Source organism: Lotus japonicus, chromosome 1 (assembly GCF_012489685.1).
Source record: "Lotus japonicus ecotype B-129 chromosome 1, LjGifu_v1.2".
Lineage (NCBI taxonomy): Eukaryota > Viridiplantae > Streptophyta > Magnoliopsida > Fabales > Fabaceae > Lotus > Lotus japonicus.
The window spans coordinates 85,792,601-85,810,440 of record NC_080041.1 but is presented as its reverse complement, the minus strand read 5'-3'; the positions used below and the strand labels follow the sequence as shown (position 1 = coordinate 85,810,440).

Here is a 17,840-nt window from a genome sequence, read left to right as displayed (position 1 = left end):
TCACATCGTCGTTCTTATATTTCATCTCAGTGTTCTACTCCTTTGTCCCAACATTTTCTCCTTCACATCATTTTCTTCTATCTTCTTCTCCATGAAAAGGGTATCTAGTTCTTCATCTCATTTCTCGTCAAGGTCTCTCTTCGCAGGGAGTTATGATTGTAGAGAAAGTCTTATCCTTTTCGCCTCAAAAAATGTTAATAACCTTGATTAGACAAATTGTGAGCAACATGCATGGTACATACATATGGGTACTCATAAGGAATGTGATGGGCACTCGAGTTACTACCAACGCGGTATAAAGGCGGGTACGAGTACTTTTTGAAAATGTAAGTGTATGGATGGTTACAACAACCCCTTACCCAGACCTACGTATTGTCATCCCTAGTATCAGTTATCAGCTTGCTCTGGATTGAATACTAGACTAGTTCTTGGCCTGACTAGTCGAACGAGGTAGGTCCGATCCTATAAGATTTTTAGAACCATGGTTTTAGGTGCAATATTGGGAACAAACAACCTTTTGTTAGAGAATGAGGATAACTCGATGTTTTTATGTGAAATGAAGATCAAACGAAGACTGGGTTTGATGGTTGGAAAAGGGTGCGACAACGTTCACTATGGTGTTGAGTGTATACAAGAATGAGACGTCTTACGTTATAAAAAAGAATGATACGTCCTCCCAATAAAATGATGTTATTGTTAGAACAATAGACTTATGTTGCATCGACAAAACATGACGCTAAGTGTAGATGATCGAAATCAACAAAGAAAAAAGATGATGAACTACGAGATAGATTGCTAGAGGCGAATGACATGTTTATAATTTGAATCTGTATTAAGCATATTTTACCATTTCATCAATTTCTCACAGGTGTTGCACATTTATTCACTTATTTTTTATTTATACATCACTCGGCGATCATCTGATCACTTTTAGATGCTCATTATTTCAGACTTGAGATTTAGTTATTGTTAAGACTCTTTATCCTCCCTCGTGTATGTTGTGAGATTAAATGCGAGAGCTCTCATTGTGTGTGCCGCCAACCAGATACCATGTGGGACATTTATCCAAATTTTTCTTAATTAAACATTTATCCCTATTTTAATATAGTGAAAAAAGTGAATAAAATAATAAGGGTATTTAAGCGGGGGGGGATTTTTTTTAAAAAAATTGGGGAAAATGTTATACAGATTGTAGATAGATTTATACAAGTAAGTGAAGTAACTAACTAATAAAATAATATACGAATACTTATATTTAGAGGTGTTATTAATTTATTTATTTGCATACATTTTCTGTATATATATACAATATATACATATATACCCATTATTATTATACATGAATATCGTTCATCTCACTGTTGTTTTCAATTTTATAAAAGGATAGGATAGGATTTATCACAGATTTTGGTCTCGAATATTTTGCTAAAAAACTCACTTTACTCTCCTTCTCGTGCTCGTTTATCGGTCTGTCCGTCATTTCTCGATCGGAGGAAAAGAAAAAACCCTAATCTCCTCGTTTCGCCGGAAACCACCGTCTCCATTCGTGAGAAGCGGGCTTCGATGCTGTGAGTCCGTCAGAGATCTGGTGGAAATGGACGCAGATACGGCGGCACATCCAATGGAGAGTTCCGAGAAAGAACTGGAGGAGCGCCTTCTCAAAGCTGGCAACGAGCTCGCAGATCCACCGTCGTCGGCGGAGGAGCTCCTCTCAATTCTTGAGGTAATCGCTCTCATTCCCTTTTTTCACCGAATTGTTGTTTTAACCTTTTGCTCGTCATCTTCGAGTTCGTTTTTAGGGTTTGTTCGCGTGTCGGTGCTTTTGATGCGAATTTGTGATTTCTGTAGCCTATGTTGTAGAAGTGTTTTACTGTTGTAGCTTTTATGTTAGGTTATACAGAACATTTGTAGATAATTGAGAGTTGAGACCCCCAGAAATTGAATTAGATTCATTGGAAATAGTATTTGCATGCCGGAATTGATTGTAATTGGCGTCAACGTTCTTGATTTTATTCTTAGGGATGCTTGGAACAAGTATGTAAGTGGGGAGAATTGAATTAGGTCCTGATGTAGGGTTTGTTCAGTGTCGTCAATTGTCAGAATTAGTGATCAATGCAACAAAGAAATGACATTTGAATAGGTTGACTGGTAGGTGGAAGTATACTATAGGAGGAAAATGTGAACTTTTTGTATAGCCTATTTGGAAAAGCCATGTTTGTATTGGCGAATGATTGTAGAAGTAGAACAACACCGTGCCCTTCCTTGTTTTCTAAGATTGTGATTGTCTTAATATCAGCGATGTGAATGTGATTTATGTTCAAATCTGAGTTTAGAACCTAATGGCGAGGAATAAGAAATAATATCGTTGAAGGGGCTAGATGCTTTCATTTTGATTTGCAGAAGCAAGCTACTTTGGTTAAGTTTATGGGCTGATTAATAACCTTTGTGTTTTCGCTTGCTTATCACAAATCCTGGTTTTAAAACATTTAAAACTTGGCATGGAAAAGGATTATCTTTGAACTGTATTATTTAGACCTAATTTATAACATTTTACTTCTAGGTGTATGGGGTGATTTGCAGACCTCCATATTAGTTATGTTTTAACTTTTAAGATAAGGCCAAACTCAATGCTGGTGGATTATCTGCCACCTGTGCACTGGTATCTACAGATGCAACTATATTAATTGTAATTTTTAAATAGGTTTTATACCAGTGGTTTCTATTCATTGTCTTAAAAATAAAACACGAGCCGGAAGTGAGGTGAAGCTGATAAGTTCCTCTGTCATAAAAGATATAGAATTCTTGAAACACATTCCTATCTACTGAACTTTTTTTGACTTATTCTTTATTTCCTTTGGACTGCAGCGAGTTGAGAGTTACTTATCAAAGATTGAACAGACACCTAATGAATCTATGCAAACTGCACTCTCTCCAACACTGAAAGCATTAACTGGAGAAATTTTCTTAAAGCATTCAGATGCTGATGTCAAAGTTGCAGTTGCGTCCTGTCTTAGTGAAATAACAAGAATCACTGCACCTGATGCTCCTTATGATGATGATGAAATGAAGGTGTGCACCATTTTTTCTGCTACAAGTTCAATGGACCTGACTATGCTTTTAAAAGAGCCATTAGTAAATCAATTAAACTTTACTGATGAATTTTTTTCTTCCAGGAGGTGTTTCAGTTAATTGTATCTTCATTTGAAAATCTACATGATAAGTCAAGCCGATCATATGCAAAGAAGCTCTCAATGCTTGAAACTGTTGCAAAAGTCAGATCATGCGTAGTAATGCTGGACCTTGAGTGCGATCACCTGATTTTGGAGATGTTTCAGCATTTCTTGAAGGAAATAAGGTGAGACTAGGAGCTTCGTGCATAACTCCAGTGTCTTAGTGGCTTTAGATAGTTTCAGAATACAGTCTGGGCAAATGATCTTAAATTATTTTTTTTGGTTAATACCATGTATACCTAATGTGATTTCTTTCTTCCATCTACCTGTTACATCCATCAAAAAACTTTTCTTTAGAAAGCTGGGGAAACTCAAAGGGGGGGCATTGTTCTAACCAGCCCCATTCTATACTTTCAGGGAACATCATCCTGAGGATGTTTTTTCATCCATGGAAACAGTTATGACACTTGTTCTGGAAGAAAGTGAAGATATATCCATGGATTTACTTTGTCCACTCCTGGCCACTTTTAAGAAAGACAATGAGGTTGGAGTTCAAGAGTTTTGATTTCATTGTGTTTAGTATATTGTGATTATGAATTGGAACCTTGTTTTTCAATATTCATATGACATATATTAATCGCTGTCATGATCATGATAATCATTGTTATCCAGGAAGTTTCTCCAATTGCCCTACAATTGGTGGAGAGGGTCCTTGAAAATTGTGCAACCAAGCTTCAACCCTACTTAGTACAAGCAGTCAAAACCTTGGGCATATCTGTGGATGACAGTAAGATACTTGCTAAAATATGCCAAGATGCATCTGATAGCTTCGAAAAAAATGATGTATGTGTTAGTAGTGAGCATGTGGTAAGTTATGCTTTGGCCTTTTGCCAATTATTATTTGAAGTATTTCATTATGTGAAATTTATTATTGAGATTGTTTTGATCTTTTATACCTTTTTTCAGGAAGATAAGGGCAAGTCACCAAAGCAATCATCAGAGGAGACAACACAAGTATGCTTCCTTGTGCATTTTTTTATATTGGTCTGATCTGGTTCTGGATTTTCCCCCCAGAATTGATCACTAGTACATGTTAATTATGGTTTAATCAGGCGGCTAAAGGAGATGCAACGGAAGCTGAACATTCTCAACAAGATAATCCTAATGGGAACAGATCGCCGAAGTCAGTCATGAGCAATGGTGTTGCATGTGTCAGAGAAGATAATGCTTTAGCAGATTCGAAGTCCAATAAGCAAGAGGATACTGATTGTTCTGGTCACTCTGAATCTTTGGATGTATCTGGTCAGAGGGAACTCAATAATTTGGACGCTGAAAAGGTTGACAATGATGGAGGAAAACCAAAACAAACCACCAAGAGGCGAAGGAGGAAATCAAGATCTTCAACTAAATCAAGAAAACCTTCTGTTAAAGCAGGGTCACAGGGTCAAGTTGTGGCTCATGAGAAGGAAGCTGAGAAGCCTTCTGTTGTAGCAGGGTCACAGGATCAAGTTGATGCTGATGAGAAGGAAGCTGAGAAAAGGCTGGACTCTGAAGCTCCCAGTTCCCCCCATGAAGACCATTCTGTTGAAGCTGCAGGACCTACAGAGGAAGACGAAGAGACTCATGCTAATATTTCTTCGCCCGAAGCATGCAATGATGATTCTGAAGTTAAAGGTTCTCCTTCAACAAGTGAGAACCTCCCTAACAAAAATCATTCAAAGAAACTTGGAAAAGCAAAAATGAAGGAGGACCCTGCTAAAGAAGGGGCTGCAGAGGATGTTTCAAATAAGATGTCTAAAGGAGCAAGTGATTCAGAAGCCAAACCTGCCAGGCACTCAGTGAAAAAGGCCCTTGGTCGAAACTCTGATGTTAAAGATACTACTGTCGCTCATGAGAAGGAAGCTGAGAAAAGGCTGGACTCTGAAGCTCCCAGTTCCCCCCATGAAGGCCATTCTGTTGAAGCAGCTGGACCTACAGAGGATGACAAAGAGACTCATGCTGATATTTCTTCACCCGAAGCATGCGATGATGAATCTGAAGTTAAAGCTTCTCCTTCAACAAGTGAGAACCTCCATGACCAAATTCGTTCAAAGAAACTTGGAAAAGCAAAAATTAAGGATATCCCTGCTAAAGAAGGGGCTACAGAGGATGTTTCAATTAAGGTGTCTAGAGGAGCAAGTAATTCAGAAGCCAAACCTGCCAGGCGTTCAGTAAAGAAAGCCCTTGGTCGAAACTCTGATGTTAAAGATACTACTGTGGCAGATTTAGTCAAAAAAGGAAGTGGGGCTGCAAGTGATGTTGATGCTAAAAAGAATTCAGCAAAGAAGTTAGGTGAACACAAAAGTGATATTAATGCTAAAAAGCACTCGGCAAAGAAACTAGATGAACAGAAGGGTGGTAGTGGATCCTCTTCAAGGAAGCTGGAGAACAATAAAAAGTCAGGGCGGGGCAAAGCTAACTCTGAAGCAGCTGTTGCAAAATCTTCTGCTATAGATGTTGATAAGGTTCTTCTTTTGTGTTTTATGTGGGGCCTGTTCATTGCTATTTTCATTCATTACTATTACAACATGGTTTTGTTTTGCTTTCTTCTATTATTAATAGAATGGATTGATGGAATCATTTTAATTATTTAGGAAATGACGGTGTATTCTCCAAGGTCTGGTACAAAATCCACTAAATCTGAAAATACAGAGGAGATTCCCCTGACAAGTGCAAAGAGGAAACGTACTCCAGGAAAAGAAAAAGTATGTATCCTGATTGCTCTAAAATTTCATAAAAACTTAATGATGTATTTATTAGGCACGTTTTCTCTAGGAAAATCCTTTCTTTTTGTTCATCTTTCTAAATTCTAATTAGTAATCACTAACTTTTTCTTTCTTCCCACTTTGATTTCTAATTATCATGCTACTTTATCAGGAGTCTGATACAAAGAAATATGGTGAAAACCTTGTTGGTTTACGGGTTAAAGTTTGGTGGCCTGAGGATCGTGAGTAAGTACTTAGCATTACTTCATTTTTGAGTTTTACATGCTATCACTGGAAATTTTGGCTAACAAGGGTATATGGATCACTTGTTTCTGGACCTCCTAATCTGGGACGATGTTGCTTTATGTTGTTTGAATTGATCATATTTCCGATGTGTGGATAACAATTATGATAGATATCGTGTATACATTTTTGGTGAAGCTGTCATCGTCTGAATGGTTTGAGTTCAATATTTCCCTTCCTTGCTTATGTTGTATGTTTTATCTTAATTTCTTTCAACAGTTTGTGTGTTAAAATATACCTTAACGCACAACCTGATTACTTTTCACTTTTCAGAATCTGTAGCAGATGTATTGTAAAGTTTACTGTGAGAAACCTTTAATGTGAACTAGCGGGAGTATATATCTGAATTGAACTCCGGGATATCCTATTTTGTGGCTTTTTGGTTCAGTCACATGCATATTCTGTTGTGTGCTCTTAGTCACCTTCTTAATTTTGGAATGGAAGTATGTATTATCTATTTTATTGACACAGAATTTTTTACAGGTTTTACACGGGTGTCGTTAATTCATTTGATTCCGCCAGAAAGAAGCACAAGGTGATTTGGCAGTTTATTCAGTTATCTCTGTTGCCACCCTTTCTATTACTTGAAAATGGACTGTGCTTTTTATTCTGTTGTATAGATTTACCCCCTTCCAGTAGTAATGGTTGCTTCTCTGACTGGCTTAATTTCTTGCTTAAAGGTCTGTGTTGGGGGGTATATTTAAGGGCATAGCTTTAGATGGCAAAAGGGTATAGCATACTAGTGCTTATCTGGTTGGCCTGATTGTTTAACCTTTTTTCCAAGAAATTTTGCATTTGTAATTTAAAAATGTGCATACAAGTTTTATATAATTGGAGTTTTGAAAAAGAAAATAAAAAATGCACTTTTCTTTTCTCATTAGGCAGAAAGATTAGCACTACGAGAGAGAAAAAAGTTATATCTTGCAAGTGTTTTCGTCAAAGCTTATGTAAGCACACTAGTTATCTTCTGACACATGTTCTCTATTTCAGGTGTTGTATGATGATGGTGATGAAGAAACATTAAATCTTAGGGAGGAAAAATGGGGGGTCATTAAAAAAGCTGATTCAGATGCTGATGGGGTTGGTCTCTGTCTTGTATTTTTTAATATTAAGTTTTCTGTGCCTAAATTAACGCTATCATTTCTGTGGACAGGAAGAAGGAAGTGATCAGGCAGGTCTTGATGGTTCTGCTGAAATGTATGTTCTGCATAATGTTAATGTCATTTATTATATTGACATCTTTATGTTATGTTGTCAGAAAATGATCTTTTAGTACTTGTAAGTGTGTTTGTATAGTGTGCGCGCGCGCACACCCGTCCAACAGTGGTTGGTCTTGGTGAAAGTGGACTGTGACTCCAAACCAACTTGTCTACAATGTCAGCAGTTTCACCACTTTATTAGGACTTTGCTTAACCACCACCACCACCTCTAGGGTTAGTCTCACCGCTATGCCTGTGAGTAGGGGTGAACATAGGCTGGGTAAATCCAATGAACCCGCCCAACCCAATCTGATCCAATAGAAAAAATGCGGGTTGGATCGGGCAATCAGGTTAGTCGGATGGATTTTACTACAACCCAACCAAGTTCGGATCGGATTTCGGATTCAGTTCAAATCCATCCAACCCAACCCAGAATTCATACATATAATAATAATTTTTATAATTTTACTCATACTTGAAGTGCTAGTGTCGGAGTGATGACTTTTTGAAACTTTGAGACTTAAGTATTTGTAGTTATTTGTCATATTTGAACTTAGAGTATTTGTTCGTAGTTATTTGTTACATGTTTATATATAGTTATTTGGCATGTTAGAGACATCTAAGTTCTAAGTGTCATGACATGACATTTAGTGTTGTTTTTGACTTTTTAGATACTATTTATATTAGATTGTTTCATGTCATTTAGTAATTAAGTTTTATGTTTTCATGATATTTGGCTATATGTCATTTATATGGTATTATTTCTATAACTTTTTGTGTCTTTTTCATGCTATTTAGTATAATAACATATTTAGTATTTTTTATAACTTTCTGAATTTATAATAATTTTTGCAAGATTTTTTAATATTTCAGATATATTATTATTTTAATATATGGACCCTCTAAATCCATCCAACCCAATCCAAACTTCGTCGGGTTGGTTCGGATCGGGTCCGAAGAAGAAATTCGTGAAATCCAACCAAACTCAACCCATACAATTTTGATCGGTTCGGATTTTATTTTCTCCAAAATTCATCCAACCCAACCCATGTGCACCCCTACCTGTGAGGATTCTAAATTAGAGACCATATCTGGTGATGTTGAGCACTTGTGGAAAATGTATCTCTACCTGTTCAGTGTCCTTGGCCTTGTTGGTGTGTTCGTGCTGTTTTTGCTTGTTGGTGATTTGTGGATGCATTGTTTGAAAAATGCTACCATGATTATATATGACCCCTAAATCTCAATATTTTCAGGTAATTTGGTGATATGTTGCGTTGAGTGATAAAAATATGTTTAATAAAGTAACAGAACTGCTGTCCTTTAATAAAAAGGAAATATTTTTAACAATCTGTACGAAATATGCCAAATTTAGGTCATGACTAGTTGACTACTACCCCCTTCGTCAAGCTATTAAGCTGGGCTTGAGTTGGAAAATGGAAGTAGATGTCATTTAGAAGAGATTGTGTTGGTACATTGTTTTATGTTTCCCCTGTATCACAAGGGATTCGATTGAATGTCTGTATTGATTGTTTTATTTTGCTATTCTCTTTGATGCTCTGTCCGACACGGTGTGCTTTTGAGCTGTGCTTTAGTTGTTCTTACATTGCATGGATTGGTTCTATGATCCTATTCAGGCCACCAACGAAGAAAGGAAAATCAAGCAGTCAATCAACTAAGCAAGGAAAGACGGGTGCTTCTTCCAGGTTTGTCAATATGAAGAAATCTATTTTTGTGCCCCCCACGGTTTGATATCTAATTTTTCCTTCGATTTCTAGTTTTGGAGCAACAGGATCAGGTGGATCTAAAGGCATATCCCTGAAGTCTGGCCATAAGTCCAAAGACGGCAACAAATCCAAAGATTCCAAGGACACCACTCCTAGAAGTGGTGGCAGTAAATATACTCCTGAACAAAAAATGACTAGCAAATCTAAGACCACACCAAAACCCTCTGCCAAGTCTAAGCAAGAAACCATGAAGAGTGGAAAATCCAAACAAAAAACTCCGAAGACTGCTGCTTCCAAGAGAAAGCAGCCCCCAAAAAGCAATGGAAAGTCCAATGTAAATGATAGTGACAAGGTGAAGTCTGCTTTGAAGAGAAAAGATTCAGAGGATGAGAGCTCAGATGTTTCATCAAGAGAGGTAGAAGATACCAAGGCCGAGTTGTCAGAGGATGATGACATTAGCACGCCAACACCCTCTGCCAAGTCTAAGAAAGAAACCCTGAAGAGTGGAAAATCCAAGCAAACAACCCAAAAGACTGCTTCTTCTAAGAGAAAGCTCCCCAAAAGCAGCGGAAAGTCTGATGTCAAAGACAGTGACAAGCTGATGTCTATTTTGTTGAAGAGAAAAGATCCAGAGAATGAGAGCTCAGATGTTTCATCAAGAGAGGTAGAAGATACAAAGGGCAAGTTGTCAATTTCATCTAAGGCACAAGGAAGTGGTGCCAAGCGTGAAAAGAAGCGTCAAAGAAGCTAGAAGTGAATACTTATTCTTGCTTTTTATTCCTCAACTACTTGCTTGTCTTCAGCTAATCAGTGTCTCTTTTGCTTACAGCATTTGAATATTTCTTTCTCTGGCCTGAGTCCTCTGGTAAATCTAAGCTGTGTTAGGTACCTGTTCATGAATTGCTGTAATTGTCTTTTATTGCTGCTAGCATTGTTATCCTTAGTCAGGCTAGTTTAGTTTCATAGTATGGGTTAATAATAGGTTAACATCTTTAGCTCTTTTTTGTTTTTTAATTGTTTCTAGATGGGGATATTTTCTGAAGGCAGTAGCTAAAAATCATTTGGTTTGCAACCTTCCATGAAAGAATGCTTTGGCACTCTCCAAGACTGACAGAAGGCCACCCAGGATCGAGTATGTACATTGCTTAGGATTGGGCTATGATGTTTATTGTTGAACCTTGAGCATAGTTGAATGAGTAGAAGCTAGTATTGAAGTTCCGGGCACTAATTGGGAGGATAACCCTGTTTTGTATGGTTTTTCTGGTTTCGATCTGCATCTAGTTAGGTAGTAAATGGATATCAGCGCTGTATTACTTTTAGGCGAAGCTTTAGTTCTATGGATTTCAGTTCTGTAAACATTAGGTATGAATATCAGCTTGCACTATATCTTCAGCATGTTTGTGTTGGCTTCCCTTTCCTCTCTGAAACTAGAAGCCACCATGGAAGCTTTTCTGCATAATTGATTCTAACTTTAGAATTAATTGTGAAGGATTTTTAAAGATGCACTTATTGATGTTTCTACTATGATTGGTCGCATTTACGATTAAATGATTGTCTTCAATAAGGAGAAAACTTAAGTACAGTCCTGCTGTTTTTACTGTTTTTCAAGGTTGAAATGAATTTTAGACGGAAACTCTGCTTGTAGTCTTCGGCCCAATCAGTTTTTTTACCAAAAAGGAGAAAAAAATTTGTGTGGGCCAGCCGAGCACTTTTCTTCCCATCAGTATTCTAATTCTAATCCGTTACATTTGGCAAACGTCCTCTGCAATTTCATCCTCTATTTCTGTCTAATTTCTGCATATACGTTGTCAGATGCTTAAAATTAAATATTTGTTATATTCAACTTCCTATAGAAGTAGCATACATCAATGAAAAGGGTTGTCAGGCTTTGTTTTATGGCTTTTCATCCGGGGTTTTTTCTTTGTCAATGAGTTAATGAGTTGATAGCTTGTGGTCTCGATTAGTTTTCATTGTCAATGCGTTCAGCTTTTGTTTCATCTTATTTCCCTTTTTTCCTTGGTGTATACGTTTCGCCTCTTATCAAAACACTTTTTTTCAATGAGCTAAATATTGCAAAGATTTTGTTTTGTGATTAATTATCACTTTTCAAATTGCAATCCTCACAAGCTATGTTAGAAGTCTCACATTGATTAGAAATGACATTGATAACATTTATAAGCAACCCTCAACTCTTAGCTAGCTTTTGAATTGGGTTATATCTTCCTAATTCTGATAGGCTACGCTGAAGTATCCCTTTTCTCATCATATATCTAGTGGAAGGGTTTTGCCTTTTCTTTTTGTTGGTTGTTAGAACTCTAAATCTGGATCGGTTTATTTATTTATTTTTATATTAAGTTATTCTCACAACCGGCAACTAAGAGACTAATCTACTCGAGATTCTGAGATCACATTAACATTAAGTGAGTATGTCTCTTTCAATAAATAATTCTCTATATACATTGTCCAGAAATTAAACCTTGATTAAATGACTAAAGAGTTCATCAATTCAACGTATTAAACCTTGTTGTTGCATCAATACATGATTATTAACATATAACTTTGCAGATGGAAGATCAGAGCAATCTTTAACTTTCTCTTGTCCCTTTCTAGTGGTGATTAATGTATCTCAGATTTTTCTTCCTTTAAATTGGTCAAACATTACGGCAAAGTGTTAATTGCCGTTCACTTTTTTAAGAGACAGTCAAAACAAAGTGAAGATATGGGACACGAAGCAAAAGTGACTTTACTTTTGTCGTGTTGCTAAGGAACTGAAATTCCACCCTTTTTAATTCGCAAGCTCAACTTGCTAGATTTGACAGAGATTTTCATGAGTGAAAATAAATAATTAAATTTCACCCTAAAAGGATAAAATTGCATTATAAAAAAAGTAATTTTTCAAGTGAGTATGATTATTAAACACTTTTAAATTCAATTATTTATATAAATAAATTATCAGGATTTACTTACCTATTCCCATAAAGTAACATTCTCATTACTTGATTTAAAAAAAAAACATTCTCATTACTAATTAGAAATATTTCTCACATGAAAAAATGGAATGACGTTGTATAAACATTCACAAATAGATGTTTTAAATTTATTTGAATCTTGGTTGTTTTTAATCTTACAATCTTCGTTTCATGTTTTCTTAAGTTCACGCGGATTGTGGCGGTGGTTTAAAATCACCACAAATCATAATGTTGTTTGTCTCATCTTTGTGTATGTTTGTCAATCTTTTTTGAAAAGTTTCTCACATATAAAGGGAAAAAAATGTTCACACTCGTTCCACCTCCATAAAATAGAGAGGTAAGAATATACGAGAAAGAAATGAAACAAATAATAGATATTGTGATAGAAAAAGAAAAAAGAAATAAGTGTGAATATATAAAAGTTGTTGTACGTAATGCCAAAATTGAAGATTAGTTTATATATGGATCGGTGTAATGGGATGTAAATGAATGGAATAGAATCAAAACATCACTCACAACGGAAAATAAAGATATATTGTTTTTAACTTTTTATAATGGCTATAAGGAAATGAATTAGGACTACCCTTACTAAAAAACAAGAATAAATTAAGACGTCAAATGAACTTTATTGATCAACCAACACTTTGGTTACTAACATATTAATGTTCTGTGCTTCGATTGCGATGGTTTCATCATAATCATGATTGATTCACTTGTAACCATGCTTGTTGGACGCGATGAATATGTCAAGGGGACTTTACTTTTTGGGTTGGGCTGGTAGAAAATGGAAGATCTGCATCATTTCTTTATGGGACTTCTTCCGGGTTGTAGCCAAAGGTCCACCACCTGACCAACACTTCAGTCTTAGTGGACTTTCCATTCCTTACTCCTTCCCTAAATGGATTAGGCGGCCTATATATAGAGATGAGGGCACCGTCGCTTTTTCCTCGCCACATAGACGTCGTTTGAGTTGTGTTGACCATCGTGACTAGGAGCATACTCTCTTCCATTCAATTTTCGCTGCTTCCTTCTTGTGTTTGTCATAGTAGTGATGGATGAGAATACACTACCGATTTCCTACATACAACGTTAATGTTCTAGTAAGAGATTGATGATCCCGAGTAAAGACACATGGATGCGCAGAAGGGTTGTTTAATTTTGTTGGACCGCTCCTCCGTGGAAGGACTTCATCTTCTTGTATCCAGCGATCAGGTGACATGCTGGAGGTGGGCACTCCGACGATCAAGTCAAAAAATATTAGGGTTAAAAAATAGTGTGTAGTTGATGAGTGTCTCATGTGTGTAATATTTATACACTTAGCGTGTAACAAACTAGAAGAAATTCATGTCAAGATATGATGACATGTCATATCTACAGTTAGCGTGTTAAGATATAATAGATATATACTATGTCCGGTAATAATAGATATTATCTCAACTTAGGAATCTTACTCTCATATATATGCGTAGGACATTGTCTCACTATTAGTCTAAAAGTACACGAGCCTACCATTTTATTAAGTAACACTTATCAACCGTTGGTTCACATGAATGATTAGTTTAGTTGCCTTAAGACCCTAATCACCACTTGAAAGAGGACTAAAACTAATGAATAATCTCCAAGGATTATACATACCAAAAATATATTATTTCATTTGTTCTCATGTTTGGTTTGCAATGACGAGACTTGGCGTTAGCATGACATTGTTAACTGAGATAAAAATTGATCATGTAAGCATTTAACGGTTCCCTACTAATCACATAAAACTGGAATAAACATTTAAAGTTTTACAATATACAATAAAAAAATATTTATAAGGACTTGAAAAAAAAATATTTATAGGGATCAAAAATCTATTTGAGTATTTTCCGATGTAAAAAAAAATCTATTTGAGTCTAAAATATTATATATACTGTTCATATTCTATAGCTAAAAAATTGGAAAACATAAAAAATGAAAGAGAGGATAGAAAGTACGAAGAAACGGTCCCTTCTACAGTTCTATGTCTTCTTCTTCCTGTGAGTGAGTGTGTCTGCTACGAATGCGACGATAAATGGATGGCACCTCAATTAGGGGCCTCTTCGTACACCCTCCCCCCATGTGGACACCTGCCCAAACCTTTGAATAACTTTACCACCACAAATATTTTAACATAGAAATATACCAATAATTTTTTAAAATAATTGATGAGAAAATCACCGGTACCTTTCTTTAAATTATAAGTATTAATAAATTGTTGGTATATTTCTATGTGTTTTGGAAGAAAACATATCACATATTCACATGTATATACTGCTTTACAAGGTAAAATTTCTAGATTATTGATGCTGTGTATCTGTAATGAGTCATTACTCATTAGTACTGTTATTAACAGGGGCTATTCTTAGTGCTTGTACGGGTAATAGTTAAATCGAGGAGAAGATAAGATAAGATTTTTATAGGAAGTGGACGAAAATAGTAACAGACAGATAGTACAAGAAGAAGGAAATGTAAAAGGAGAATTCAATGTTTTACTACTATTTTAGGGTGAGAGAGAAGATATTTGGGAATCAATAATCAGTTGTCTCCCCCAAATGTCGCAGATCAAACGTCCTATCTATCACCCCCAATTCCCAAAAACACCAACATCCCATTCACATGGTGGACTGGGGCTCATCCATCGGCATGGAATTAGTACCCTCTTCATCAACGCTAGCTTCTATGTTCATGGAATCATGTTTTATTCACAAATCAAATAGCCCTTCACCTATGAGATAAATGAAGAGACTATGCTGTTAAAAAATAAAATAAATAATGTGATAGAAATGGAAGAGAAAGTGAAAGTGAAACTACACTCATGTAGTCATGTGTATCACTCCCTCACTCTACTTAACCAATTTTCTAAAAGAAATTTTGTTTATTTGGAATTGGATCATATTTTATTTTCACACATTAAGAGAAATATAAAGAAAAATGAGAAATGTAAATTATAAGATAGATAGTGTGATATAACATACTGATATATGAGAAGAAAATAAGTAGAGAAGAAATATATAAAAAGTAAAGAGGAATAAATCGTTATTATATCTAAGGTGAACCTTATATCTAAATGGGTTTAAGGTTCACACACAATAAAACATAAAAGTAGAATTTCTTTAAATTAACATTCAATCATTTTTAGATATGTGTTATCTTAATTAAATTGAAATCTTACTTTAGTAAAAAAATAATTGTATGAAAGTGCATAAAAATTCAATCATATCTAAATTAGTATATGCCTTTTAGTAAGGGTAGATTTTGGTGGCTTGTTTAGAGATGGTATGGCCGGTGGTTGGTAGGGTTTTCAGGTTTGGTAAAATTCTGAAGGTGGAGCTTTTAACCATTCTTATGGTTTGTGCTTGTGTAGAGACTTTGTTTTTCCGTGTAACTATTTAAACGAATTTGCAAATGACATTAGATTTGGTTCGCAACACAACTTCGAGTATCATCGTGTTTCTGTTCCAGTATCATCTTCATCTTTCTTGGGATTGATCAATGCAGCACGTTCGTCGAGAATGAGATGCGATAACATACTTTCTCGTCAAGCTTGGTGCTTCTTTAGAGTCCAAATTATTATTTCGTTAACTTCCTGTTTACCGTGATATTTGGTAAACAAACATCTTCCAAATTCGACTGGAAAAAGTTTAAGAGTTTTGCGAATTAAGGGTTCTTTTGGGAAAACGTCTTCCCAAAGCGCGTGTGAAATCGGGTTTTTCGACAACCGTGTGTCAAAGGATAAAAGGAAATAAAGATTCAAAGACAAAACGCAAGACAATGAAATAAAGATTCAAAGACAAAACGCAAGGCAATCAAACGGGCTTGAAGATAAAATTCACTAATTGAAAAGCTTTACATAAATCCAAACTCATAATTTCGACAGTAAATCTAACAAAAGCAACAATGGCAACAAATTCGAAAATCTAAGTGCAGGAATTATAAACGGCTGGTTCGGCAACATACTCCTCCATGATCACGTTAGGCTCGTTGAGTCTCTTTGATGCGGACATGAGAGCTTTTTAGTGATTTTTAAAGCTGAGTTGGGAACCCCTTTTCTGAATTGGATTCTCCTATTTATAGAGAGCTCCATGCCCCGCGTGTCTTTGGCGGTTTTCTTCCTTATTGGATGGGTTAGTGGGTCTGATTCCCCCACGATCTGATGCTTGCTCTGGAAGTTCCATGCGTAGCGGTGAGGGTCGTGTTCTTCAACTGCTTCAACTGCTTCTTGGCCACGTACTTAGCCATCGTGGTGAGAAACACATGCTCTCCTAACTGACTCAGTCAATGCTGCACATGTTAAATACACCCGTGTTTGTAGCAACGGTTACCAGTGTCCCTTTGTCGAATTTGACTACCTCTTTAACTTGGCGTTTTTTCTTAATTCCTTTGGTCCATTTTCGATTGCCCCATGCGTTTTGGGCCAAATATTTTGGGCCAACACTTCCTCCTCGTGGTCTATCAAAAATTATTTTTAGAGATATTGCTAAAGTCACTATAAGACCCAAGTTTTTAGCTTAGAATAAATTAGTGAAATTTCTTATTCACGAATAATTTCGATGTAACGTGAAGTAAGGAAGCTGGATAAACGTTTATTAAATGGAATAAATGTATGGTGAAGATATTTCACGAGAAGGTTAAGGACAAGATTCGAATCGACGGAACTTATGACGCAAGCAGTATTCGCTTAAACCTAGGACAAGAACCTTAGGAAAAGATTAATTCCACCCTTGGAACACTATAGGAATAAAATTTCCAAAGATCTTCCACCCTTGGAACACTATGGGAAAAATTCCAAAAATCTTCAAGAGGAATATAAGACTTTCTCTTATTCCTTTCCATAACAAGCGTTTCAAGGCGAAACTCTAGGATGTACGAACGTCCGATTCCAATCATCGGAAGTTTGCCGAAACCGAATCACTGATAGTTCAAAACCCTAGAATCAACCGACAATGAAGACTTTTTCTATTCGGAGCTTCAAATGAAGATTCCACACGCGTACACCCATTTCTCTCGATGATTTCAATCTTTCTTCAGAAGGAAGTTTTCTCTTCCGACATTCGATGCAAAAAGTAACTTATCGGGTAAAAATAGTTTTACACCGACTTTGCATTAGTCACCTAAAATACTAGGAAACCTCTTTTTAGTTTTGGAATTATGTCGTCAAAACCTATCTTAGAATTCACGGAGAATGAAGCCGGAAAAATCGGAATCGCGAAACTTTCATTTTCCCGCGTTTTCCATCCTCTATATATAGCAAGAAAGATGAGAAAAATCACAAAAACTCCACCATTTTCTCTCCAAACCTGCGAGCTTCACCAAGAGGAAGAGGAAGAAGAGGTTTTCTTCATTTCTTGCTTGATCGTTGATTAAACAGTTGCTACTTCAAGGTATCGAGGTATAGTCGCTAATCCTTACCTCTGATCGTCTTTTCCGTAGCTTTTCACTATGTCTTTCTGTGCTCATAGTTTTGAGGTTTTTGCAAAACTATCCTGAATACTTCATTTTTCTATCTAAACATCTTCCCTACGTTCTCCTTAGTATGTTTAGCGAATAATACTGCGCCGATTCTCGAAAAAACTACTGTCGAGTTTCAATTCTGCTTAAAATACCCATTTTGGGGCAAAGCTTCGTCCTTTGGACTGAAAACTATCGCCTTAGCTTAGTGCTAGTAGGATTAGTCGTCATAAACGTCGTTGGTGACGTCCCCATCCAATTT

General features: G+C 36.2%; 1 protein-coding gene across 2 annotated transcripts; it reads left to right on the top strand.

Annotated features, from left to right (window-relative positions):
* Positions 1 to 1,390: 1,390 nt before the first annotated feature.
* Positions 1,391 to 10,664, top strand: LOC130726400 (sister chromatid cohesion protein PDS5 homolog C-like). 2 transcript variants are annotated; one of them, XR_009014824.1, is made up of 16 exons: positions 1,391 to 1,723; positions 2,866 to 3,069; positions 3,174 to 3,355; positions 3,588 to 3,714; positions 3,843 to 4,037; positions 4,137 to 4,184; positions 4,283 to 5,674; positions 5,804 to 5,914; positions 6,087 to 6,160; positions 6,701 to 6,752; positions 7,208 to 7,297; positions 7,371 to 7,414; positions 9,051 to 9,119; positions 9,192 to 9,893; positions 9,970 to 10,025; positions 10,165 to 10,664. XR_009014824.1 is itself a non-coding variant. In XM_057577660.1 (15 exons), exons 1-14 carry the CDS (start codon positions 1,595 to 1,597, stop codon positions 9,889 to 9,891), a joined length of 3,417 nt encoding a protein of 1,138 aa, XP_057433643.1. In that variant the 5' UTR covers positions 1,391 to 1,594; the 3' UTR covers positions 9,892 to 9,893; positions 9,970 to 10,664. The 2 variants fall into 2 exon arrangements, 1 of the variants encoding a protein (XP_057433643.1); XM_057577660.1 differs by having other exon boundaries at positions 9,970 to 10,664.
* The last annotated feature ends 7,176 nt before the right edge of the window (positions 10,665 to 17,840 follow it).

Coding starts and splice junctions, on each gene's coding strand:
- LOC130726400 (XM_057577660.1), top strand. CDS start 1,595: ATGGACGCAGATACGGCGGCACATCCAATGGAGAGTTCCGAGAAAGAA. Junction 3,356..3,587: donor CATTTCTTGAAGGAAATAAG/GTGAGACTAGGA, acceptor CTATACTTTCAG/GGAACATCATCCTGAGGATG. Junction 6,161..6,700: donor TGGTGGCCTGAGGATCGTGA/GTAAGTACTTAG, acceptor AATTTTTTACAG/GTTTTACACGGGTGTCGTTA.